Source organism: Parambassis ranga, chromosome 2 (assembly GCF_900634625.1).
Source record: "Parambassis ranga chromosome 2, fParRan2.1, whole genome shotgun sequence".
NCBI lineage: Eukaryota > Metazoa > Chordata > Actinopteri > Ambassidae > Parambassis > Parambassis ranga.
The window spans coordinates 21,751,258-21,777,653 of record NC_041023.1 but is presented as its reverse complement, the minus strand read 5'-3'; the positions used below and the strand labels follow the sequence as shown (position 1 = coordinate 21,777,653).

At 42.9% G+C, this 26,396-nt stretch overlaps 3 protein-coding genes across 7 annotated transcripts; 2 read left to right on the top strand and 1 right to left on the bottom strand.

Annotated features, from left to right (window-relative positions):
• Nucleotides 1–515: 515 nt before the first annotated feature.
• On the top strand, nucleotides 516–4,372 carry LOC114431223 (adipocyte plasma membrane-associated protein). Of its 2 annotated transcripts, none has more exons than XM_028398831.1 (9): nucleotides 516–608; nucleotides 1,348–1,437; nucleotides 1,551–1,672; nucleotides 1,862–1,963; nucleotides 2,053–2,205; nucleotides 2,288–2,403; nucleotides 2,934–3,094; nucleotides 3,183–3,378; nucleotides 3,659–4,372. In XM_028398831.1, coding segments are annotated over exons 1-9 (1,152 nt in total). In that variant the 5' UTR covers nucleotides 516–606; the 3' UTR covers nucleotides 3,869–4,372. The 2 variants fall into 2 exon arrangements, with proteins under 2 accessions (XP_028254632.1, XP_028254633.1); XM_028398832.1 differs by having other exon boundaries at nucleotides 565–608; nucleotides 1,348–1,441.
• A 1,563-nt stretch (nucleotides 4,373–5,935) lies between these two features.
• On the bottom strand, nucleotides 5,936–12,339 carry gnsa (glucosamine (N-acetyl)-6-sulfatase a). Its single transcript, XM_028398824.1, has 14 exons — nucleotides 11,998–12,339; nucleotides 11,273–11,332; nucleotides 10,979–11,185; nucleotides 10,811–10,876; nucleotides 9,871–9,969; nucleotides 9,167–9,334; nucleotides 8,995–9,077; nucleotides 8,778–8,896; nucleotides 8,584–8,687; nucleotides 8,321–8,422; nucleotides 8,131–8,241; nucleotides 7,943–8,053; nucleotides 7,691–7,851; nucleotides 5,936–7,584 (listed from the first exon to the last, which is right to left on the bottom strand). Exons 1-14 carry the CDS (start codon nucleotides 12,163–12,165, stop codon nucleotides 7,509–7,511), a joined length of 1,635 nt encoding a protein of 544 aa, XP_028254625.1. The 5' UTR covers nucleotides 12,166–12,339; the 3' UTR covers nucleotides 5,936–7,508.
• A 517-nt stretch (nucleotides 12,340–12,856) lies between these two features.
• On the top strand, nucleotides 12,857–25,358 carry tbc1d30 (TBC1 domain family, member 30). Of its 4 annotated transcripts, XM_028400701.1 has the most exons (15): nucleotides 12,857–13,546; nucleotides 15,306–15,470; nucleotides 18,441–18,502; nucleotides 18,655–18,720; nucleotides 19,073–19,198; nucleotides 19,527–19,712; nucleotides 19,805–19,874; nucleotides 20,130–20,228; nucleotides 20,320–20,488; nucleotides 20,628–20,733; nucleotides 20,829–20,935; nucleotides 21,023–21,162; nucleotides 22,226–22,453; nucleotides 22,617–22,703; nucleotides 24,002–25,358. In XM_028400701.1, exons 1-15 carry the CDS (start codon nucleotides 13,027–13,029, stop codon nucleotides 25,162–25,164), a joined length of 3,294 nt encoding a protein of 1,097 aa, XP_028256502.1. In that variant the 5' UTR covers nucleotides 12,857–13,026; the 3' UTR covers nucleotides 25,165–25,358. The 4 variants fall into 4 exon arrangements, with proteins under 4 accessions (XP_028256502.1, XP_028256503.1, XP_028256504.1 ...); XM_028400702.1 differs by lacking the exon at nucleotides 22,617–22,703; XM_028400703.1 differs by lacking the exons at nucleotides 12,857–13,546; nucleotides 15,306–15,470 and adding an exon at nucleotides 16,480–16,914.
• The last annotated feature ends 1,038 nt before the right edge of the window (nucleotides 25,359–26,396 follow it).

The window sequence follows — 26,396 nt, the reverse complement described above, 5'->3', positions numbered from 1 at the left end:
TATTTAGACAAAAGAGTGATGCAAAAAAAACTGCTTAAACTTGCCATTTTTGCGCACTTCTTTGTGCTAAAATAGGCTAATCCTAATCGAGTGTTTTTGGCAGCAGTTTCTGTATTTTGGAGAACAATCAGCGCCTCCTCCTCCTGAACTCTGCGTCACCCCACCTTAAATAACCTCACAGACAGAGGAGGAGGAAGAGGGAGTCGTCCTCAGACAAATGCTGAACTCTACCACATTTAATGAAGCTGCACAAATCAACCGGAAGTGTCCAGAATTGCGGCCATCATTGCTTTCAAAATAAAAACACAGGCGCTGACTTTTAATTTTGATAGATTTCGAAAATCAGATTTACTTAATACATTTTTGTATATTTATATGATAAAAAACACAAGGGCACAAACTACTGTAAATATATATCTCAATAATGTTCTGTACGTCTGGTTTCTCACTCCACTGAAAACGCAAGCTTTTGTTTTGAAGAGCCACACCGGATGTGTTCGCGTGCAGTCGTGTCCGCTTCGTGCTCTTCTTGGTCTTCTTCTCCTCACCCATAGTCATTGATCTTGTGAGTTTCAGCAGAAGCAGACGCGCCGTCAGAACTCAGTCATGTAAGTCTGACACTTTATCACAAAATAAAACTGTCCGTTTGTCCGTGGCCGTTTTTTAATAAACCCTCGCGACAGCCACAAGTGTGAAAGTCCTTCATGCGCTGCCAGACTTGGTTCAGAAATCTGTCATGTTGTTTATTATTAGTAAGGCTCGTCAAAACAAAACATAACGGGTTTAAAGGCATCAGGCGTCGGGCTAGCTTCATATATAAAGTTAATTATTGGTTTAGCTGTAACTTCTGAAGGCTGTGTGTGTGGGAGATTTTGGTGAAAGTTACCTGAACGCATCGTCGTGTCCAAACAGTCCACTTGATTGCATGAAAGAAATTAAAATGAAAGGAAAGACGGCGTGTAAAATATATGCACATTCCAAGAAAGGATTAATTGTTAAATGGAGTGTGGTAAAGCCGTACTCAGCTGATACATTGATCATCTCTATGTGCTGCCCTTTGTTCCTTTGTTTGCCATTTGTGTATCATTTCTGGATATTTTTCTTCTCATCACCAGCACATTATAATCTCTGCCGTTTCCATAGACTGCACATGTGTCAGGGTGAATCAGTCAACAGCTCAACAGAGACTCACTAACACAACACCAGCAGAAAACAGCCAGTGAATCTGGGTCCACTTTGGCTGATCAACATCACTTATGCTCCATTAAGGAGGCAACAAAGCTAAGGCCCCAACAAAATAGTAACATCAGTAGAGTTCCTCATGAGTCTGTGTTTTCTTTCCATCAGGTTGGGAAGGAGATCATTATTAGTGGCTCTGCTGGCTGTGACTGTTGGAGTTTATCTGCTGCCGTCTCCCATTGACCCCAAACCACATGTGTAGGTGTAGATCAGCATGTGTAATATTTGTGTTTTTCTTCTAAGCTACATGTTGGCCAGCTGTTTTGATGCTAACGTTGTGTTTTTGTGTTGTGTTTTTGTCCTCTTCTCAGACTGAAGGGACCTCCTCCGGTTCTTGAGGGGCCACTGGCTGTCAACACCCGCCTGCAGAGAGGCTATAGGCTCTTCACTAGTAAACTACACGGACCAGAATCCTTCACTGCTGATGAGGACGGTGAGCGAGCTGGCGTTCATGTTTGCTTTTCTACATTTTTGATGAGCTGGAATCATCTGTTCTCATTTATAATTCTACAGTAGAGCTCTGAAAAAATAAGATCAGGTGTTTGGTGGTTTTGACTTGCTTGCTTGTGTTCTGTGAGGTATTCTGTCCCTCACTCCATGTTATTGTGTGGGTGTTGTGTAGGTAATGTGTACACAGGAACAGTAGACGGGAAGCTGTGGAGGATCGGACCTGATGACAGCCTCATTCTTATCACACACATGGGACAGAATCTGCCAGAATGTGGTCGGTGTTTCAGTTTATTTTCGGCGGTATGTGCTGCCCAACTCATCCTCTGTTCCTCTGAATCTGTTCCTCACTTTCTGTGTCTGCAGGCAGCAGCACAGACTACGAGCCTGTGTGCGGCCGTCCTCACGGAGTTCGCCTGGATCGCCACGGTCAGCTGATTGTTGCCGACTCTTACTTTGGCCTGAACAGCGTCGATCCAAGAACAGGAGAGAAGACGTTACTGCTGGCTAACTCACAGGGTACACTGTCAGCTCAGTTATACATTGCAAATGAATTTTCAGCCTTATAACACTACTTTTTTTCTCTCCTTTCTCTCATTAGGTGCTGACGGCGTTCCTTTTGCTTTCCTAAACGGCCTGGAGATTTCCTCCCAAACAGGGCTCATCTACTTCACGGACTCCTCCAGCCGCTGGGGACGCAGACACGTCAAACTGGAGGCGAGTGTTCAAATCAGTGAATCATCCAAAACAGAGACGCATCTACAAAATAAACCATCTGTGCCTCTTCTACAAAACATTTCTCCTCCTAAAAATAATCATGTGAAGGAGCGCTAAAGGAAGCAGAAGGCTTCATTTAGGTTATTTTAGTGGTTGCCTGGTAACCGTGCCCCTACAAATCACACAAGAGGGCATTCAGGGTTGCTCACATTTATCACCCAGTCAAAATAGTCCATTCAGCTCTGCTGGGGAGCCTCCGGGATGCACTCGAAAACTTTTTTCTGTGTTTTTTTCATAAAACTGACATAAAAAAGGCTTGCTGGCCGATAATGCCTAAAACCCACAGAGGAGGAAAATCATGAAATATGATGAAACACCTCTGAACTCTCTTACTATACCTAAACTAGGTTGTTACAGAATTAAAGGCTAAACTAAGCTACCTTAAACTTAAACCACACTAAGAGTTTAATGTAAGATAAGCTAAGAGTAAACAGAGATAGATGACCAAATGAGCGGTTTGATGTTTCCAGGTGATCGAGCTGAACAGCCTCGGCCGTCTCCTCTCCTACGATCCACGGACAGGAAGTGTGAGAGTGCTGCTGGACTCGCTCTACATGCCCAACGGCATCGCCCTGTCGCCAGACGAGAACTTCCTGCTGCTGGCTGAGACAAGCATTGGACGCATACTCAGGTACACACACACACACACACACACACACACACAGTCATATCTTGACTTCACATTTATTCTGTGTAGACTCACTCTAATCACTGGACAGATATTGGCTGAAGGGCCCAAAGGCGGGTACCAAGGAGGTCATCATGGACAACATGATCGGTTACCCTGACAACATCCGCCTCAGCGACCATGGAACTTTTCTGGTTGGCATAACAACGCCTCGCTTTCAGAAGTTTATGCCTCCCTTCCTGGATATGATCGCTCCGTATCCAGCAGTCAAACGCTTCCTGGCCAAGGTCAGCCTTCACCGTCAATACACTGACGACCGACATGAATATCTGATAAGTGATTGATATGATCAAATAATTAGCACAGAAAGCTGCAGTTGCAGTTCTGCTTACCCATGATGCAACTGAACTGCTGTTGGAGACTGTTTATGGGAAGCTGTCAGCGGAGACGATGCATACACACATACTATATCATTTGAATACACTGCTCAGTCACACGGTGTTTGACTGAACTCTGTTCCAGTGATACAGACTTGTTTTATTTATCTGGATGTCTGTGTGTCTGCAGGTGGTTCCTCTGAGCTGGTATAACCTGCTGCTGCCGCGCTACGCCCTGGTCCTGGAGCTGGGCCTGGATGGCCAGATTGTGGGGACGCTCCACGACCCCGACGGCCACCTGACCTGGGCCGTCAGCGACGTCTTTCAGCACCGAGGGAGAACCTACCTGGGCAGCACTGACCTGCCCTTCCTGCCTGTCCTGGAGGGCTGGGAGAGCTGATGAACACACACAGACTGAATGTAGGATCTGTTTTTACGTCACATGGACTTTCTGTGGGGACAGAAAGTAAGATGAACAGGTGCTATAGATACCAGCTGAGTTTGCTGGACGTCTGCAGAGGAGAACCTCTGGAAACACTGGATATTTGTATGTCTAAAAAACTGGAAATATCTAATAATAATGCCACTGATGGAAATTTAGACTTTAAAATACATTTTTAGTGAAATAATATATAGTGAATGACATCATAATCTTGAGTGGGAGCTCCTGTCGGCCAACTCATCATATTCTCATCCTGCAATTTTGCCACTTGGTCACGCCTCTTCCTACGCCATCACTGCTCTAGGCCAATCAGCTTCTCCTCTCTGACCAATCAGTGCCTCTTTTCTTCTTCTTCTCTTCTCTGATTTAAATCCTCCTTAAAGGTGGGGTAGGAGATTTCATTCTGATGAACCTTTTGTTAAATTAGTGTAACTTCTCTTTACAATCAGATAGCAACCAATTAGTTCGGCAGTTTCGCTTTAAAACGAAGAATATGAATCATCTGTGGAAGCTATAAAACGCTAAAAACATCAGCCAATCCTATGAGGCGCCCTTGTGCGTATAGTTGGCTGGTTGTCACTCTCTTCCTGCTCTGTGCGCACCAGGGAGGTACGTGCATGATGGCCGAAGTCACAGACTGGTTGGAAGGCGTAGCTCCGAGATAAAGGGGCGTGTGTTTACTTTCAAAATCTGGCTGACTCTCAATGAGTTTTCAAAATCTCCTACTCTACCTTTAAGTTCATGTTTCCCTGCAGTGTGATGGGCTGGGAGTCCCTCATTCTTACCAGCTGTACTTTGAGATTAGATGATTCCTGGTGAGTATCAGGTGTTTTTTTTCTCACTCCAGCTCTTAGCATTATTCCATTTTCACTAGAACTAGATGCCCACCTGCAGCCGTTGCGGTCTGCAGTCCAGCTTTAACTGCTGTTGACCAGGTCAGTACTTTTCCAAATGTCTGAATCCAGCTCCATGTCCTGCTGACATGCTTTCTGTTCTATTGGTTGCAGGCCGGCAAACTCTGCAGTGTACCGCAGCACCACCACTTCTAGCTTCATTTTCTATTTTATTTTATTTTTCTATTTATTCCGTTTTTAACATTTATGAGCACTAATTTTACATTTCTTATAAAAATATTATAAGAAATGGGAAATCCTTACATGTAAGTGTTCAATTTAAATGTTAAATGTGATGTTTGGTGAAACTTGGCCCCGTTTTAACAGCTTAACACCACTTTGTCAGATTATTTTCTTTTTACTTAATCTGGAATTATCTGCTTTAGCTTTATCAAATGGTTAATTAACTCTCTGTTGTCTCTTGAGAATCGCTTTTATTTGGACAAAAAACACAAGCCAAAAATACATCATCATCAAAAACTATTCAGACAAATAAAACTGAGGGTGCCAAAACAACAAAACAGTTCTGACAGATTGGAAAGTGCATCAGTGAACTGAAACAAAATCATCGAGTTTGTGTCTTCAGTCGTGTGGTGAAACGAGGATTTGATCTGAGAACAAGCTGAATACAGAAGAAGAAGAAAGAGCTGCATGAACGTACGATCATCCAACATCATCCAGAAACAGTTTGCTGTAACTGATTCACAGGTAAAGGAAGGTTTGTCTCACAATCAAAATCAACAACACGCAACAACAACACAACAAAATATTCTGTCTTTTTCAACCAAAGTAGGCAGATATAAGTCAACATTGTGACCTTGTGAACACTCTGGAAATTCCCTCTAAAATGACATAATCTGCATAGACCCCAAGTCAGAGGTTTGTATGTCAGCGTTGAGCCGTGGGAAACGCACTTTAAACCCTCGCCTGTCAACACTGAAATCATGTGTAGTTCCCCAGATTTTGTAATATTCCTTTAATTTGAAGATGTTTGTGTTTTAACAATGCACAAAACATCAAAGTTATATAAATGTTCATGGCATAAATACAATCAAAAAAACAAACAAAACAAATTTCCCTTAAAGGTGAAGGAGAGAATCCACTGAGTTATTCTAATTTTATTTTATTGTTGGATTTAAACTGTTTTATTTGGCCTTGTAAGCTCTCACTTCAAACCAATAAACTAGGATAACTTATATACTGAATATAAAGTATGAATTATACTTCAGAGAAGAACAGATTTGAACTCTTTTGGCACCTGAACATTTTAAATTACAGCTTCCACCTCTGTCATCAGGCCGTGCTACAATGCTACAAACACGTGTTAGTAACTACTTGACTTTAAGCATTAGTGTTTCTTAGCACAACAGATCCTTTCCATCAATATGAAAAAACTGTGACAGAAGTCCTGATCATAAAATGAAATTAGTTTTGTAGTTTTAACTCAGCTGTTGTTGAAGCTCTGTTGGCCCTAACAGTTCTTAGAAATCACTTCCTGAACAAATTTGTTGAATGAGAAATGTTGACTGCGATAGTAGCAGCTGACCCCTGGGTGCATGTTTACGTTCCCGTTTGTTAGAAGGCACTCATTTCTGGGAGAATATACATTTTCTGGTGCACCTTCTGTAGATGGAGCTCACCTCTTTCTCTTCTCTGTACATTACTATTCTATTAGTGTTGACTTAAAGTCCACAATCACACTTTTGCTTCATTTTTTGCAACATTTGAGTCACTAAAATCGGGTTCTTTTTACTGCAGATTTTTAATTCTATAATGCTAGCAATGATTGCTGTAATCAATATTTATTATTTAGCCACATATGAGTGTGCAGGGCAGCTTTGTTGAACAGAGGGTGACAGTGTGGAGTTTTGTTTTGGTGCATTTGATTAGTTCTCTAAATGTTCTGACTTGAAAATGATCAACCTGCCTACAGGCATGTCTTTATATGCTTAACTGAATAATAATGTAACGAGTTCAAAGCAACCAACACCATAGCTGCACTGTGTAGACAGCTGTAACTAGCTGTAACATAGCTATGGTGGTCACTTTGTAACATTTGCTGATCGCATGCTATCCAATTCAGTATCAAGATGGACCCTGGAAAATAAATTCCAATTACCCGCTTAAGCTAATTTGCTGAGTAAGCAAACTAACATAATTTGAGAATGCAGCAGTGGTCCTAAAATGAGCATGAAATGTCCGTTTCTTTCAGTTATCCAAAATTACAAATGAGTGCAGGCAGTTTTCTTTAAATCTTTGTTTTCATGTGACATTTTTCAACCAGCTGTTATCAACCAAATTACTGAGAAACAACCAAATGCACCAAAAACTAAACCGGGCACGGCTACTTAAGACGACAAGAAATTTCAAAGACTGACGAGCATTTTGTGCAAAATGATGCTAAATTATTAACAAAAACAAACCCTAACGGCCTGAATGGCAGCTGTAATCAGTATTAACGTGTCTCTCCTTCTTTCACACCTGTTGACTAATCTCTCAGAACTGTGGCCCAAACAGGAAGTTTAAAAAAAGATCGGTCCAGTTTCCATGGTAACGCACCTCTTTCTTTTCCCCAAAAATGTAATGACCCATTCAGTCAATAAAAGACAGAGAAACTGGCTCAGGAGGCCTGAAAACAACAGGCTGAATACCAAATGTGATACAGCCCTTCTTCCTCCATCCACTCATCATCCTCTCATTCTTCATCACTTTGCTTTCTGTCTGAGTCTGCCGAGCCGCCAGCTGTGGCTGGTAAACATCTGCCGTGGGTCAAATCTATACCTGAAATAAAACATATGACACATTCCGTCTTTAGATAAAAACAAAAAAATATACATTTAAATTTGCTTTTAAAATCCTCTGGCAATGCAGCATGTGTCGCACAGACCTTTGATCGTACACGCCGGGTGTTCGACATGACTGTCCAGAGCAGGACTGCAGCATCATCAGTCGATGGTTCATCTTCTCCAGGATTTCCTGGTCGATGGTTTTGGCAATGTTGGTGAGCTGGTACGGGTCCGCAGTCACGTTGTAGACTTCAACAAACACCTACAGACACAACCATGAACTGGTGAGTGTTTCTACCAGCAGACGGCTGCAGGGTTAAGAGTCTTCAAAGGCTTTTTTTTTCTCCTTGTACCTCATTGTCATCAAACTCGCAGTACTGCAGGTTGACAGAGGGGGCGACGGTACGCACACAGGCGTACGTGTTGTTGTAGGAGTCCTCGCACACACAGTCTGGAAAACACTCCTGTGGAATAACAGTTTGTAGTTTAGTCACAGCTTGAACAGGATTTATATTGTTTCATTTCCTTGTCTCTTCCTTACCGACACTCCAGGTCCCAGCAGAGGACAGGCAGGGTCGGACATGTTACTTCCCTCTCCTTCATATTCCACCAGCATGTCTGTTCTCCAGCTACTGCTGTTCATCTTCCCCTCCTATTAAAACACACACATATTACACCTGTTGTACAGAGAATTAGGCTTGAACTCATATGAACTGGTTTTATGATGTCACCATAATGGGCAGGAAGGACATGCCGTCCATTTGAGTCCTGTTGACGCTGTAGCCGGCGATGTCCAGGATGGTTGGACCGAGGTCGATGTTTGCCACCAGCATCTGAAAAACATGATGACACATGTGACAGCAGAGTGGAGGCTCTCTCTGGGTTTAATACACATCACAAACATGTTTTTATATTCTTGCATCAGATTCAGATTCCAATTTGACAAATGTTTAGGCTCTTCTGTCTATAGGTAAAAATAGAGAATTGTACTTACCTGGCTGGTCTGGTTGGGTTTGATATTTGGTCCTCTGACCATGAGTGGAACTCTAATGTCAAACTCATATAGTTGTCTTTTGTCCAATGGGAGAGAGAACTGACCTGAGAGAGACAGAGATGCATTTCTAGATATGGTCCTTTAAATCTGTGTTTTAACAATAAGCTAACAACATATTAAAAATGTCTACATGCCTGTGTGGTAGCCATTATCAGAGGTGAAGAAGACGTAGGTGTTGTCCAGTTCCCCTCTGACCTCTAACCTCTTCACTATTTTCTCCACCAGGTCATCCACTGATAATAAAGTCTGCCACCTGCAGGCCAAGATATGCAACAGCAGTGTGAGGTGTGAGTGACGTCAGAATGACGAAAAAGAATTATAAGAGGAAGGTGAGGAGGTGAAGCCACTGACCGCTTCCTGAAGGCTTCATCCAGAAACTGAACAGATGAGTTGGTCATGGGAGTTTTAGCCTGCCTGATCAGCCAGTGTTTGTCCTGCAGAGAGAAGAAAAGAGGGAAAGCTGCTGTTTCATTCTGAAACCTGACAGGTTTCTGTATCTTGTGTCTCGTACATGATGTCCTACCTTCCCGTGGATGTTAAAGTTGGGGTCTCTGGGCGCCTTGGTGGTGTTGTACTGGTCCTGGTACTGAGGAGCCGCTGTCCAGGGTGAGTGTGGTGCCGGCGTGGAAACCATCATAAAGAATGGCTGGAAGCTGGATTTATACTGGAGGAAGTCTAGAGACATGTTGGCCTGAGAAGGAGAGCAATCTAAACTTTAAAATGATGGCTCATAATTTATAGATTAATTACCAGGTATATGAGTGATGAGGGATCTATTGGTAGACATGAAAAAACCCCATTCATTCAGGTATAATCACCTGTAACTGCTGTGCTTCAATGACCAAACCGAACAATATCAAAAGAGCGGCTTTCTTAATTTTATCCTAAATTGTCCTACATGTGTGGAAACAGAGGTGAAGTGGCAACCTGCAACCTCATCACTAGGTGTCACAATAGCCTAAACACTGGTCCTTTATGCATTTTTTGTCAGTGTTAAGCTGTTTTAGGTTGGGTATCTTTTGCTTTTGGACTGTTAACAAAACTCATGTACTTTTTTTGTAAGTTTGCTGTTTGAATAAGATAATAGGAGAATAGCTATTTGGTAAATTTGTGTTACTGCAATCACTCTGAAAATTTATATACAATAAAACAGCAACCAAAGCTTGTTTAGACGGGTATATACAGGAAAAAGATGGCACATGGTGGTATATAATGCAGATGTCTCACCAGTACGTCTGTCAGGTAGTCTTTGCTGTAGTCTGCTCCGTGTTTCTGAGCCTTGCCGTTCACAGACAGAGTGTAGTTGTAGTATTTAGAGTTCTTCTCCTGAAAAACAAAACACAAACACACTGACGCCATGAAGCATTTTACGTTTTTAAAGATCCAAACATGTGTAAGTGTACTCTAAATCTACAACATGTCACTCACACAAATGGAATTTCTAAATATGCAAATGTCTTTAATTTGATACGAGATATCCTCCACATCACTGAGATTTTAATGTGTGCTGAGATGAGTTTGAATACAACCTTCAGCACAAGCATCACTCTGTAGAGCAAAGTAAATTCTAATCTCACATTAACAGTATGATTAACTACAGAGGTCATACAGGAGAGTTAGATAAATAAGGAGTAAAAACATAAAATTACAGTGGGGGACAAGCTTTTCTCTGTAATCTCAAATGGTCACATGAATACACACATGATCCAAGATATGCTTTCAGATTAGCACCTTGTAAGCACTTTTCACAGACTGATTTATTGCCTTAACAACAATAAATAGGTTTTGGCTTTAATGAACTGCACAAGCCTCCTTCTGTTGTGATAAACTTTCAGGTCATGAGACAGTGGCTCTAATCTATGTTTGTTTAGCAAGTAACAGAAGATAAACTGCAGCCTTATTCTGGACATTACCTCTGTGTGATGACCTTTGTAAGTCTGTAATCTAATTTTAGGCTTTTTATTCGTCTGGCTCCTTCTGCAAAGGGTTTCCAGTCACATGACTGCACAAATTTCACAGTGATTTGGAGAACAAATATAGCCTCAACTTTTCAGAATGATTTATAGACACTAGAGGGCTCCTAAGGCTGAAAGGAGGTAAATCTGCTGTGCTTTTATGTAAATATGGGAAAAAGATTTCTAATGCTGTGTTTGACTTCCAGTCTTACCAGTGCCACCCAGTAGTTCCAGCCTGGGGGAACATGCTCTACTCCACCAGCGTCCGAGTGTCCATACTGCAAGACACCAACAGTCCAAAACAAATAACTCAATGGCATGTACAGTGTTTAACTTTAGACCAAAAAAAATTCCCAGGTTACTCCCAGGAGGTCCCTGACCTGGTTCAGATATTTCCCAGCGAAGAAGGTCTGGTAGCCGGCAGTGCTTTTCAGTAAGGCAGGGAAGGTGTGGGCCTCCTCACTCTTCTGCCATTCTTTGCTGCTGCAGTTCCCCTCTAAGGTGTTGTTGATGACATGGTGGTTGTGTGGGTACTTTCCAGTCAGGATGCTGGCTCGGCTGGGGCAGCACAGCGGGCTGGCAACAAACTAAGAGGCAGACAGGAAATGTCAACAGAATGATGACACAGGAGCATAAAGAAGATAGCAGGTTTTTAAGATGTGAGTAATATTTACCGCGTTTGTGAAGGATATTCCGGCATCAGCAATGAGCTTTTTTGTCTTCTTCAGTGGATCCTGAAAGACAATTAAATATTTATAGTATCATGAGTTCAACAGAATGATTATTACTTAAATGTATGTGGTGTGTTGTTGAATGTTGTGTACAAATATTTGAAATGTAGATATTTGGGACAAAATAAAACAAACACAATGAACACAATAAAACAATTAAACACAATGTATTTGTTAGTATTCACATTAACATGTTGTCTGAATAATAATAAAAAGCATTAGCTATAGTTTGATCATGGATGTCAAGAAGCAGCTGTCTGTCTGCAGATTTACAGATATTTTGCAAGATACTAGTAAATGACTACAAATCTGTAGACATGTCTTGTCCTGCTGATATAACTAATTTAACCTGCGATCTTATAGTCTGTATAAATTTCTAGGAAGCTGCGAAATTGGTTTTTATAGAAGGTCCTGAATGTGTTGTTGGTTTTGTTGGGGGGTGAAAATGGAGGGAGCAGATTGGACCAAGTCATCAGCCTGCTGACTGTGATGATGTGTCCAGACAGGAATGTGAACTGTCAGCTTTATCAGACTGGAATAAATGTCAAGTTAAGACTAATTGTTGAGTTATTTTCCAATAATTCCACGACTCCAGTAAATCTGTGCATAAACAATGTCACGATACACTAATGAGCAGCTGAACAATACAATTAATAACATTCACTGACCAGACCCCCGATTGCGATGTCCAGGTCGTCTGTGAGTATCAAAACAATGTTTGGTCTCCGGTATGATTTGGCAAACACCGCGCTGCTGCTGCTCAGGTGGCTCCATAAAGTGACGCAGATTAGGAAACAGCTGAATAACGCCAGCCGACAGGAGCGACATGAGGCCATTTTCTGTATTTAGCTATGAAATCCCGCAGCTGTCCGCCTCCACGCTCCTCTCTGAAACTTACAGCAGCGTGAAATGCTGTTATCGAGTCCGCCCCGGAGGAAAAACAAGGCACAGGATCGGCCCTGCTGCTTCTGTCTCAGACGACACTTCCCTGTTTGCTCATCACGTGCTGCGTCACTACGGAAGCCCGAGTCACCTGATTTGAAGTCTCCGTTAACATTTTCATTTTCCTATTTATGAAGAAAATAATTGCTGCCATTAGCTTTACTTCCTATAATATATATTTTAAAATAGCTCAAAGACTTAATTTACTCGCTTTAATTAAGTTTTATATATTATATAAATTGCGGAAATGTTTCATTGAATTAAAAAAAACAACCTGTCCGCCTTGTTGTCATATTTGTCATTGTTCATGTTTTGTTCACTTTCCGTTCAAACATTAAAAACAACTCAGAAAAGCGATGTCCGTTCAAGCTTAAAGCTGATTGGTCGAAACACTTTGGGCTTTCCTCTGATTGGTCAACACAGCACCTCGAGGCACCTGCCGCACCTGTCGCCCGAGCTGAAAAAACACTTTGGCAGGAGTTTGAGCGGAGTGGGCTGGCCCATTGTGTGGCTCGGGAGGAGGGGGGGCCGGGATCTTAGCCCGGAACTTGCAGGAAGGAAAATGAAGCCGTCAGACGAGTCTCCACCTTCCAGAGGTGAGGAATGGAGCGCTCCAGGAACTCTATCCTCCTCCAAACGCTCCAAAAAACTTTTCAACTTCAGCGGAGTTCTTCAGAAAAATGATAACTCACTTATAAAAACTTTCATAGACTAAAGAATTTAATTTATTAAGCTTGCCGTCTATATGAATACAAATGGCGTCGGAGCTTAAATTAAACAGGACTGAACTTCTGGAAGTTGACATATGTGACGGCTGCGTGTTCTCCGAGGACGAGAGCGGCATTCATGTCAACTCTGACGCTTCCCTCCAGGATGACTTCTCCGGCTTTCAGCAGTGGACAAGCCCCGCCGAGTCACCGAATGACACATCATCACCTCCAGAACAGCAGGAGTTCCCCGGCAGTGGGCACGGAACTCCGCCTGGCACCGCCACTGCCCACCAAAGGAGCAGCGCGGCCGGTTGTGACAGCGACTCGGAGAGCCTGGGAGACGGACTGAGATGTCCTCGGACCTCCATCGTCGACTGTCTGCTGGTGGAGCTCTACGAGACGTACAGCGGAGGCAGCAGGAGGAACGTGGACAGCTGGGACAGCTCCACCGAGGCGTCCGGGTCAGATGCCTTTCTGGGCCGCAGTAACTCCGGGTCCAGCTTCCTCCAGGAGCTCCAGGAGAAGCACACCAGGAGACACCAGATGAACTATCTGGCCCAGAAAGGTGAGGGTCACGAGGTTTGGATGTTTGTGGTACACATCCTCAACAATACCAACAAGTCTTAAAGAGTTTTCGTCTTTATCAGCAGAATCACTTTTAAGAAATTCAAGTGGCATTAGATATCATCAGGTCATACCTCTCAATAGGAAATACACATTTTTACATAATGTTTTGGTTGAAGTGGAGACATTTCCTTTCATTTATATATATTTACAGCAATTTGTAGACATGACTACAGAGAAAATTAGAATCAATCACAACAGATAACTAGAACCCAAAATTTGGAGCCAAAATTATTCTATTCTATTAAGCCTCTATTCTTTATATAAAGGCTTTTCTAAGATGTGGGTTAACCTCACTAACTTGCTGCAGGAATAAATATGTTTTGCACATCCTGGTGCAAACTACAGATTGTGTACAGATTTATTAGGACACAGAGCTGGGGAGGGTCTGTGTGTGTAGTACAGTCAAAAGTGTGTTTACTATGCACCTGTCATGTCTGACAGAGACCTGATCTGCTTTATAGTTGCATCCCAATATATCAAATATGATTAATTTGTTTTACCATGTTTGGAAATCATAAATCCTCCATGTTTTGAATTTATTTCAAGAGAGAGAGAGCAGCCCCTGTAACAAACAAAAGAAAACAAAGACAGTCATACCTAAAACACCTTTAGCTGCCTGCATTTCCTCATAACATGCTGCTGCTTGAGTTTAACAACCAAACCTTAAAGCTTGGTCTGATGTCTTGCAGATGCTCCTCAGGGAGATTATTTAGGCTGTATTGGGAGAATAACAGCTGCACACAGACAGAAGGAGGTGTTTGATAATCTTAGACTTAAAAGAGTTTTCAGGCATTTTATATGGGCATTATTTGCTTGTGTAACCACCCAGATGCCCCTCAGTTTATTCAGAAGTCTGTTGAAAAAGCTGTTGTGTTGTTTCTGTGGTTTATCTGGATATGTAGCTGGTTTGTCCACAGGGCTTCAGTGTAATCAGATATCAGAAGACACACCAGCTAGCTTCACTGCTAGTATGCAGATCTTCTTAGAGGCCGAGAGTGATAAGTGTGTTGACAGCTCATTTACTACTTGTCAGGGTTGCCTCAGAGTCCTGCCCGGCATGTCGCTGCCATTGTTTCCTCTGTTAGAGAAGAATCCTAATGTAAACACTGTCAGGCGTGAGTTCAGGGCTGCAGCAGGAAGAGGAAATGCTCTGATAACGTGGCTGAAACGTGGTTTTTAAACAGGTTTAGTGAAGGCTTTATGGTCTGCAGTGAAGCTATAAAGGTTAATAAAAAAAGATATTGATTGGTCAGGAAAGGTAGGGATTATTGATCTCACCTGGATTAAATGTCCCCCCAGAAATGGATTAAAAAACTACCACTGACCATTAAAGTTAAAAAAATGATGCACATATAAATGTGTAAAGTTGATGACAGGAAGATTTGACACCAAACCTCCAACAATGGTAACAGTAAAACAGTGATGGTGCAGATCTGTGTCTGATTTTAAAGGTTATGTTTCCATAAATGGGAGTAGGCTGTGTTTATGGTGTTCTGGTTTTCATTCCCTTTTTGCCTGCAGCTTGGAAAACAGACTAATGAGAGTGATATTCTGATCCATCAGAGGAGAGGGCAGACATCACGTGTGGATCCAAACTATGTCAAAGTTTCATTTAGATCACATTATATTTCTACTAAACCTAAATAAGGAACCAGTAAATAAGGAAAAGTAACTTAAGCATCTTTATGCCTCTCCAGCCCCTGAGGAGCTGCTTTCGATCATCCAGGAGGTGAAGTATCGTACGGGCCTGCAGTCGGCCAAGTTGATACGGCAGCTGAAGAGACGGGACCGTCTCTGCCACAAATTGCAGAAGAACTGCGACATCATCACAGCGTGTCTGCAGGCCGTCTCACAAAAACGAAGTAAGGCTGCACTCTTTAACACCAAACACACAGGGTCGAGCAGAACAGGTACTGAAGAGTAGGGAGATAAATTGTGTCTATTTTCAAACAGGGTAAGCTTGGAGGAAACAAACTGCGGAAAGATATTTGTGTTTCTGTGGAATTTTGAAGCATTTTCCAATAAACAGGTACCTAATTGTGTGTGATGTCAAATATGTTGAAAAATAGCCCAACAAACATACAAAATACCCCTCGGGTAAGTGCATTTCCCCTGTTACATGACTCCGAATCAAAATTGTTATCTAATCTCTTTTTAACTCCTAAACTGCCTTAAAACAATTCAAATTAATGTTCAGTTATATAAAAGAAGTTTGTAATAACATGGCTGACCATCAGTTGTTTTTCCTCAGAAGAGATTATGGATTAATCCTAATCTTAGAAAACATCCCGATGATACTGCAAAAGTTTGACTTTAAACAGCGATGTATCTCGTGACTGTAGCTTCATGACACAGTCACATTTGTTGCTGTTGATCAAGGAAAAAAGAGCAACTCTTCCTCAACTTAAACATAGCTGAAGGGTATGGGGGTTTTATTTCTTCTTGTTTCAGTCCACATGAATCATGTGTTAAGTATTTAAGCTGCTGTTGCATTATTGCCAGTAGATTGCCTGTCCCAGAGCCAAGATGGCTGCTTTTGATTGTGCCCCATTCACTGGGCACATAAGGAAAATTGCAATTGAACAGGTGTCTGCAGGGTTAAGGTCAACGCTGGCTGGCTGCGTGTCTTCTGTCCTTGTCAGACTTGTGTGTGTGTGTGTGTGTTTCCATACTGTACTATAGTCTGTAGTTCAGACTTTAAGGACGCCTCCTCTCTCCTCCACATTACCTCATCTCTTCATGTCCCCCCACCACGTGTCTCTCCATCCTACCGCATCCCTGTATCCGCGCGCCTCCTCCTGGTGACGCCACACCGGAGGAGGAGGAGGAGGAGGTGTGCAGCAGCATCAGCAGCAGAAATCACTTCCTCCTCAGCCGATCAGCTCTTTCGGATCAGATTTTTTTGTGTGTGTCGATATTTTGAACCAATTTTGAACCAAACTGAGCGAAGATCTGTCGTTTCTTCTTCGTGGATCAAATCGGGAACGCAGGTCATCACCGGAAGAGACAAGAGACTTCAAACTGATCGATTAATTTTTCACCGTGTTGGAGGAAGAGCCGCCGCGTCTCTGATGTTCACCTCACAGGAATGATTTTAATCCAGACGATGAGGTGATTGACTGGAGGGCTACTAAAAACCGGGGATGAGGCAGGAGCGGCTCCCCGCCGCCGGCAGGAGGCCGAGGGCGATCGTGAAGCAGCGGCAGCAGGGCTCGGGAGGGGTCGGTAACATCATCAGCAACGTCCTGAAGAAACGCAACGGGATATCCAGGAGTGCACCCCGGCTGCTGTGCACTTTAGAGCCAGGTGAAGGAATGCATACAACAAAATAACTAATAATACGAAATCCATAGAAATATTGATTTATTCACAGCGGCCAATATCTTATACAACGCTGCAGCAGCATGTAGCACCAGCGTATGTTCCGGACATTTGTACAATAACCGTACAAAGTCCGAAAAGAGGCTAAATTGTGATAATTTGTCTGGATGTGTACCCTGCCTTCTTATTTCCTTCCCTTCCTTTGTTCTTTCCTTCTTTCTCCACCTCTCCCTTCCTTCCTTCCTTCCTTCCTTCCTTCTTCGTGGATTCATTTCCTTCAGCCTCTGTGATAAGTTGTGACCTGTGCCCTGGTCAGTCCGTCCATACGCTTAAACACGTGTTGTGTCGGTTGTGTTGAACTAATCTGTGACAGACCGGGAAGTAGGAGGGTTTTCCGTGTTAATCCTCTCCCGAAGCTCCAACAGGAAAAAAACCGCAGCTCCACAATGGCGCAGGACCAAACGACAGAGACAGGTTAAACACTGTTAAATCATCTGTTTGCAGTGTGATCGAAGAGGAATCAATACCTTTAAGTGTGATCAGCTCCGCTGTTGTGTGTGTATGCGAGAGAGAGTTAGACTTCCGGGGTTTCTGGATGGAGACAGGGGGCGAAATGGCCGCTGCTGGCCCGAAACCGAGATATGGAGCTTTATGTGTCAGGACCTCAACTTCAGATCAGAAACTCATGTCCCTTGGGTCCGCGGATTTTAGCCCTGTGCGCTAAATTTGATCCCAAAGAATTTGATTTTGTTTTTGCACGATTTCTGTGAAGCGCAGATTGAAAGATTCAGCACCACGAGCAGGCGGACAGCGACACAAACAACCCGCTGATTGTCTGCAAAACAACCAAAATATACCAAGATAGACTCAAATATAATATAATAATATAATCACTGAGCTTAATATGGCTTTGTTTAGAAGTTTATTTTCCTTATATCAGGTAAATGTGTGTGATGTCTGTTTGTTTCATCAGTTAAAGATTATATTTATTCATAAATATGTCCTCCTGAGTCAGAGATATGTTAGAAATAACAAAAGAATGAATAAGGGGTGGAATATATTCAGCAGGTGTTGAATATGAACAAACCGAGATGGCTCAGTTTGATTTGTTTGTTTATGTGAGTGTCAGACTTTGTGAATCATGTAAGACAGTGCAGCTAAGAGAAGAGAGGGCAGCAGGATGCTTTGAGCATCGTTCTGCTCGGAGAGTTTGAGATTTATGTGGATGCTGTGGATGATAAATTACTTGGTTGGGGTCAGAACAGCCTTTAGTGTAGCGCCGGAGGACACAGCAGAGGACATAAAGCTTTGTTAAGAGCCGAAATATTTAAATTTGCAGTTGTAATAAAGTCTCTCCTCTTAATAGCTTCTTTGTGCATGATGTTTTTAGATGCAAGTTAGTGGATTCCAAGGAAAAGGGGGTTATGGACAACTGGTGTAGATAATGTGTCTACACCAGCCTCACATCATCCAGAAACATCACATATGACCACATGTTTGTGTTTTTATAGGAGTTGACACAAGACTGAAGTTTACCATTGAACCATCACTGGGAAAGAATGGATTCCAGCAGGTGAGGACTGTATATATACTCTAAGCCAGCAGAAAGGTGCTGGTTTTTTTGATTACTGGAAGCTGTATATGTGTATAGGTTTATGTTGTGACAAACATGATCTCAGTAAGTGAATTAAAAAGGTCACTATTCTTGTATGTTTTCCATGACAGTGGTATGATGCCCTGAAAGCTGTGGCAAGGCTTCCTACTGGGATACCAAAGGAATGGAGGAAGAGGGTACGTAACTTTTAAGTAAATAATTATTAGTAATTATATCATTAACACAGCACTTTGCTGAGCTCAAAAAGTGTAAAAATAAGCCATTAGCCTTTGTTGTTTTTGAAGCAAAAGAGAGTCTGCTATCAGCATTAAAGCGAAGTCTTTCATCTAAGTCAGAGCACTTTGTCTACAATGCCCCTTTCATCTGTCATAATTTTATCTCGAGATGAGACAGTGAGGAAATGGAAGCAATTACCATCCTCCTGTCAGGAACAAGCAAAGTCAGTGTGAACATGGCTCCTCTTACTGGAGGAAAGAAAAACCTGATTTATCTCAGTGTGTGGTTCATCATGCTGTGATCTCTGTGCAGGTTTGGCTGACTCTAGCAGACCAGTACCTCCACAGCATCTCCATCGACTGGGAGAAGACTCTCCGCTTTGCCTTCAATGAGCGCAGCAACCCTGATGATGACTCCCTCGGCATCCAAATCGTCAAGGTAACCAGATTGTATTGTCGTGCTTTGGAGTTGGAGATGAGTCGGATGTGTGTGCACAGTGAGTCAGCAGCAGCATGGACGCCTCAGAATGTGGATCATAACAAGCAGAAGGAATGTTTTTATGCCAAAATATACAATACGTATCCTGCTAATAAAATGCAGTAGCTCAAAAGAGCGATTGTTTGTTGAGCCTGTTTGCGTATGATTGTGTGTCAGAGAGGGACACATCATGGAAACACTGCAGCTCACTCAGTGACTCAGAGATCCAGCTGACTAATGGCTGTAAACAGGCCAAAGTCCAGCTTCCTCACTGTCCTCTTCTCTCCAGGATCTCCACAGGACGGGCTGCAGTTCCTACTGCGGCCAGGAGGGAGAGCAGGACAGGGTGGTGCTGAAGAGGGTGCTGCTGGCGTATGCACGCTGGAATAAAACTGTGGGTTACTGCCAAGGTTTCAACGTGCTGGCTGCTCTTATACTGGACGTTACAGAGGGCAGTGAAAGTGATGCTCTGAAGGTACACACACACACCACATTTTTGCCACAAAAGAAAAGGTCTGCGTGTTTGATCACACACTGAGCTGTTCGTTTCTGGTCCTCTGTATTCAGGTGATGATCTATCTGATCGACAAAGTGCTGCCAGACAGTTACTTTGCCAACAACCTGCGTGCGTTGTCAGGTGAAGTCAGTTTGATATATTAACATCTGGTGACAATTTGTAGTAAATTTGTAATTATTTCCATTTCAGATATTCATATATTGAATTATTGCAGGAAGAAGTCTGACTTTGGCTCTTTGAAATTTTACGTTTCGGCATATTTTGTCTCTCTCAGAGAACCTTTTTAAACAGACTTTGGAACATTACAAGTGACATAATGAAACATGTGTGCTACATCTGTCACTGCTGAGCCTCTGTTTTGTCTTCTTCTCTCAGTGGACATGGCCGTCTTCAGAGACCTGCTGCGTCTGAAGCTGCCACGACTCTCACAGCACCTCCACCACCTCCAGAAAGCAGCCAACAGAGAAGCTGGAGGTGCAGTAACCAAAACTAAAAACGTCCACTTTACCCATTATTTATGTTCATTTTACAAAACTCCATCCATCCATGTGCCTGTTCCTCACAGGCAGCTATGAGCCTCCGCTGACCAACGTCTTCACTATGCAGTGGTTTCTTACAATGTTTGCCACCTGCTTGCCGGCGCCCACCGTGCTGAAGATCTGGGACTCTGTATTTTTTGAGGGATCAGAAGTGCTGTTTCGGGTCGCTCTCGCCATCTGGGAGAGGCTGGGAGAGTAAGTACAGTAAAATACGACCAAAGCTAACTGACATAGCTCAGAGCGAGACCCACAGCGACAGTGTTTTGCTACTGTGTGAAAACATAAAATGCACATTTTGATGTTGCTGATCCTAAATACCTTTCTCTCTCTCCAGGAGGATTGAGTACTGCCAGACAGCCGACGAGTTTTACAGCACAATGGGTTGTCTCACTCAGGAGATGCTAGAACACAACCTCATCGATCCTGCTGAGCTGATGCAGGTAGACAACAGAAGGCACAGTCTGTCTAAACCTTTTTTTTACTTACAGAGTTTTAAAGGTTTCTCATCTGACTCCTTTGTCTGTCTGTCTGTCAGGAGGTTTACTCCATGGCGGTGTTTCCCTTCCCGCAGCTGGCTGAGCTGAGAGAGAAGTACACCTACAACATCACACCGTTCCCTACCTCAGTCAAATCCAATGGAAGGTTTGTTCTGTTCTTGTGTCAAATCTGCATATTGAGAACATCAAATAGCGATGATGATGATGATTATAATGATGCTGGTCCTTTCAGTGGTGGTATGGGCAGCTGGGACAGTGATGACGACGCCGACATGGATGATGAGGACTCCATGGTGACGGCACTCGGCTGTCTGGGGCCCCTGGGTGGGCTGCTGGCTCCCGAGTTGCAGAGATACCAGAAACATCTGAAAGGTCAGAGCACACACACACACACACACATAAAAAGCCACGCAGAGGATTTAACCCTCAGCCACAACTCTGCAACTACTGCCCCAAATCCTTATGTTCTGCCCCCAATTTGATGCCAAGTACAAACATTCTCTGATCTGCTTCCTCCAGACAAATCCCCACTTCCTCCTCCTTCTTCAGCCAAACATGAAAACACTGCACAGCCCGAGGGATTTAGTTAAAAACACTGGTTAAAATCTGAACAGCATTCTTCACAGATTTACTACATTTGACCTCGGAGGAAGATCTCATCACAACTGACATGAGATTCTTTAAAAAAGGGAAACATTATTTTTAAGAGCAGTGAATCATTTCGAGACAGCAGTAACTGAAGTAGACAACCTAATCTCCACAGGATATTTAACACTGTGTGCTGCTGGATTAGATTCTGCACAATCATGGAGGAGTGATCCAAAAACAATACCAACAACCAACCAACCAAAGAAAAAGCTCGTCTAAAAGAATCATGTTGATGACGCCATTAGAGAAAGAAAACAGGAAACACTGACTCAGTGTTCCTGACTGAATATATAGTACAGTTACACATAAAGATTTCCTCTGATTGATTAAAGCAAAATTGGGTGAGCAAATTAAGTAGTAAGTAAAAGTAAGAAAAGGAGCTTAGCTTTTTTTAACCTCTTAATGGAAACAGCACAATCATGGCTACATGTACAGAGAACTCAGACGTCATTTTGCAATATAATTATGGTTGAAACTTACAGCAAAGTTTACTGGTAAATGTCAATATGTACAATATTTTTGCATTTTTCAGTCACAACTATGGAAAGCCTGCAAATCTGCTAAATACCTATTGAATCCAAGTGACTCAATTTGTTTAGAAAATCTGAATACATTGATATTGATGAGGCTTAAATCTGGTACAAAATTGTGCATTTCAAACCTGCTTTTAAGGAGTAGTTTTAAGGAGTCAAGGGGAAAAGCAAGCACAAGCATGACGTAAATGAAAAAAGTATCTTTGTCACAATTAACCATCTAATTTCTCTGTTTTTTTTTTTTCAACATCCAGATCAGGGAGCAGAGCAGGGCAACATCGCCGAGCTGAGCCCCGGAGCTGTGGGAGCAGCAGGAGGAGGCGGCGGAGGAGGAGCTGGAGGTCCCAGGGCTGAGCATCAAGCTGCCATAAACAGCATGATGATGGAGAGAATGAGCACTGACATCTACGCCCTAAAGAAGCAATACGCACGCATCAAGAGGCGGCAGCAGCAGCAGGCTATGCAACTCTACATACGCACAGGTGAGGAGGAGGAAAGAGTTCTACAACAATTCAAAACATTTTCCTGAGAAGTGTTATTTAGCTTAAACATGCCGAACAGACAAGAGTGCATACAGATGGATAAATATGGGAGCAAAGCGACAGATCCAAATCCAGATGTTTAATGATGCTGTGTGACTCATAGGATCTGGATCTATAGTGGCCACAAGTGCAGGGGTTCCTCAGGAGGGTTCCAGCAAACTCCCCGACAGTACCGACCTCCACGCTGACGGTACTGCTGTTAAACCATCAGAATCTGGGTGTTTTGGGTTTAATGATGCATTGGATTTAAACTGTACATTATGACTAATGAAGGTTCCCGGGGTGATTCCACAGACCATTGACAGGTGTAGTCTGGCATTTTGAGAGCCGGTAAAGGGACAGTTCACTCCAACAAAATCAAACATTCATATTTATCCAGCATGTCTGGACGTAAACATAAATATTTTACTCCTTAGCCTGAGTCATCATGTTTGTCATGGGTAGACACATGCTGCCTTCTGTGCTGTGACAGTTCTTGGGTGCACTCCTTGACATGGAGGGTCATGGAAGAGAGCACCTCAAAGGCAGAAATCTGTAGCTCTCCAAAAAAATCTGTGATAAATAGCCCTAAAATATGAATGTTTCCTTTTTGGATAAACTGTTCCTTTAGGTAATAGTTTTCATCCATCTTAAAAAGGGAATGCACGGCTCTAGGAAAGACTACTGGTGGTGGATTTGTTGTTGTTGCAGCTGGTTTGTCCACTTTTAAAGTCAACAAACCAGCTGCTCTTTTTTTCCACATGTTTATCTGGAGACACCTTTCACTACTGTGCAATCCATCAGAGGCATAAAATACTAGAAACTTCTACCTTTAATTCCAGAGTGAGATGTTTAACAAAAAGTGTTTCCAATTATACTTAGTATATTTTTAATGGTTCCTGTTTCTTCGTCTGCATGTTCAGGTTCTTACTAACAACCTTCTTTAACAGTCTGATTCTGTCTTTTTGCCTGATGCTAACATAGGGTATGAGTGGTGAGGCTTGTGTAACAGCATTACAGTGAGATTTTCCTCCTACAGCTGCAAACAACTGTCTCTCCTCTCAATCACCGAAACACACTCAGCAATCAGCTTTTATAAATTCCTCTTTATGTTGATGTGGTTTACTTACATTGGGGAAAGGCCAAAATACTGCATGTTATATAATGTTGCACTGTAGGTCTCATTCTGTGAAGGATTCAGGGGATAAACCATAAACTGTGAGCGCCCTCTAGTGTTTGATGGATGTTATTACGGCTTAAAAACTCATTGTTTTCAACTGTAATGCAGCTTACAGCTGTGAAAATAGAAAAGGGATTTTTGTGGTGATAAATGAGCAGGATATTAATTGCTGGAAATTTAAGATCTTAATCATACAAAGGTACTTTTTATTTTTACAAAAAAATAAAACAATGTATATATATATATATATATATATATATATAGGTTCTTTATTTTGTGTTCAGCCATTACATGAATCAAACATCTGTTGTGTGTGACCTTCCCACCAGACAAATGTCCTGCCACCCGTGTCCTGGCCTCCCAGCTAAACCCTTCTGGTTCAGTGATCAACCACCTCCTATTAGGCCGAAAACCCCTTGGAGGCCCCCGAGGCTGCCGACCCGCATCCCCCAGCATGTCCACACTACCTGGGATCCGACCTACTTCTCTCTCTCAGGGTCAGGGCTCCCCAGCCAGGCAGCGCTGTGGCTCTCTGCCCTCCAACAGCACTGGATCTCCAGGGAGCTCCGGAGGAGGCGCAGGGTCACCTTGGCGGGCTCATGTGAGGCAGCATCGCAGGAATATAGCCAGGGCTCGAGCACAGCTGGGCTTTGGAGACTCTGAGGAATATGAGGATGAGGAAGAAGAAGGAGAATCTGTAAGATCTGAGGATGAAAAGGAGAGGAAGATTGAAGAGAATAAGGAAGATAATGAACAGAAAGAAGAGAGTGACTCCTGTGTGCCTCCATCTCCTGATTCCTCTGGCACAGGGTCAGTGTGTGGAGAGGCTCCACCCAGTTCAGATGAGATAAAAGAAGCAAAGGTTTCAGAGGTGGTGGTGCAGTTGGATGGCCTGGATTTGGACTCAAGCTCAAACCCAGAGTCTAAACCTGAACCTCCGCTTCCTCTCCTCCCTCCACCTCCGTCCTCTGGCATACACGAAGAGTCCGACTCTTCAAGTTCAGAGAAAAACACCGGACACTGTCCCTCTGTTGCTTCACCTCCACCTCACCGTTCCTCCATCACCTGCAGCCCTTCTTCCACTTGGAGTCTGTCGCACTCTTCGGTTACTACATGCTCTCCCACGCTGACCTCCACACCAAACTCCTGCCTTCCATCCTCTTCATCAGCCAATGGCTTATCCTCTCTCTCTGCCTCTTCCGCCTTTTACAAAACGGGCTCCCCCTCCACCCCGTCTCTTTCCTCCATCTCCTCCTCATCTAGATCTCACCTCTCTTGTTCACCATCAACTCCGGCGTTCTCGTCAGCCACCTCCGCCCCCAAACAGCAGATCTACTCCCCATTCCCTTGCATGAAGCAGCCCAGGAAATCTGCCACGGCCCGAAACCTAGGCCTGTACGGCCCTACGGCTAGAACACCCACAGTACACTTCCCTCAGCTCAGCCGCAACATCAACCGCAGCAGCATCAACGGGACAACAGGAAGTCGATGAAAGCAGACTGAGCAGCACTGAAACACACTCCAAACGACACCATGTTGCCTCCTACATATCACCCCAATATATTATTAGAGTGAAAAGTTGTAGAAATGTGAAAATTAGAAAGTGTGAAGGATTGTTGTGTTTCAGCTGTATTGGTACGGTAACACGCCCTTTACAGTGGCCTCTAACACTAACACTGATGTGATAAAAAAAAAATGCTAATGTGATGTGAAGGTTTCTTGGTTGAGACATGTTTGTGTTTTACATATGCCTCTCTTGAGTATCTGGAAAACTTTTCCTGGACAAATGCTCTGACCTGGATTCACGTCAACAACACACTGATGTATCTTTTCCTGTCTGAGTTTGCACAATAGCCATCCAGTTGATTCTATGCCAAGTATTAAAAAAACCTAAGAATTTCTGTACTCGAAAGCCCAATGATGTCCCACAGCACTTAAAATCATTCTCTGTGTCTACACAAGGAATGTAATGAAGCACGTGTGAAGGGAGCTGATCTCAGACCTGATTTGTCATATGTTGGTTGGACCATTGGGGGGTCTCTGTATACTGTATAAAAATGTGGCCAGTGTACTATAAAAACATTCTGAAACTAATAAGTGGGATTTCACATAGCTTATGTGATTTGTGCTTTATATTACAAACCCAGTCATGACTTCATACAGCTTATTTTTATGTTGCCTAAAAAGCAAACCTACTATAGGAAATTGTAACTGCTTCTAACCAGCGTTGGTTAAATAACAAAGTAAAGCTGCAGTTTGGAGAGCTAAATGTCAACAACACCACAGTCCTGCTTTGCATTTGAGTAAAAGCCAAACTTTGCAAAACAGCACAGATCTTTGACAGCATTTACTGCTTTTTGACAAATACTCATTAGGGTATGTCACAAAACACCTTTTTCACTTTTTCAGGAGACTACATTTGTGTTTCAAAATACAATTGTAGTTGAAAGTGACATATTCCCAGATTGTGGGGCATAAATATGTAAATTAAATACCCATCTGAGTCAGCTAAAAGTCATTTTATTTTTGACCAAATAAGGTAAAAACAGGGTTGCGACCCCACGTTCAACTTCCTGTTGCCATCTTGCTTTACTTAGCAAAGATGGCCGCTTCTTGACAAACGGATTAAAAGAAACATTATTGTATAAGGAGGGGGTATATACTTACTCCCAGCTGTCCAAGAGCGCCTTTTATGAAGGTGAAAGCATCTTTAAATGTGACGGT

What these genes read in the sequence shown, in the direction of transcription:
- LOC114431223 (XM_028398831.1), top strand. An exon ending in ACAGAATCTGCCAGAATGTG is followed by an intron (nt 1,964 to 2,052) that starts GTCGGTGTTTCA and finishes CTGTGTCTGCAG; the next exon opens with GCAGCAGCACAGACTACGAG. An exon ending in ACTGCTGGCTAACTCACAGG is followed by an intron (nt 2,206 to 2,287) that starts GTACACTGTCAG and finishes TTCTCTCATTAG; the next exon opens with GTGCTGACGGCGTTCCTTTT.
- gnsa (XM_028398824.1), bottom strand. Translation starts at nt 12,165, where the DNA reads ATGGCCTCATGTCGCTCCTGTCGGCTGGCGTTATTCAGCTGTTTCCTA. An exon ending in CTGGGAAATATCTGAACCAG is followed by an intron (nt 10,877 to 10,978) that starts GTCAGGGACCTC and finishes GGTGTCTTGCAG; the next exon opens with TATGGACACTCGGACGCTGG. An exon ending in CCCGGCGTGTACGATCAAAG is followed by an intron (nt 7,585 to 7,690) that starts GTCTGTGCGACA and finishes GTTTTATTTCAG; the next exon opens with GTATAGATTTGACCCACGGC.
- tbc1d30 (XM_028400701.1), top strand. Translation starts at nt 13,027, where the DNA reads ATGGCGTCGGAGCTTAAATTAAACAGGACTGAACTTCTGGAAGTTGAC. An exon ending in GAAAGAATGGATTCCAGCAG is followed by an intron (nt 18,503 to 18,654) that starts GTGAGGACTGTA and finishes TTTCCATGACAG; the next exon opens with TGGTATGATGCCCTGAAAGC. An exon ending in AGCCAACAGAGAAGCTGGAG is followed by an intron (nt 20,229 to 20,319) that starts GTGCAGTAACCA and finishes TGTTCCTCACAG; the next exon opens with GCAGCTATGAGCCTCCGCTG.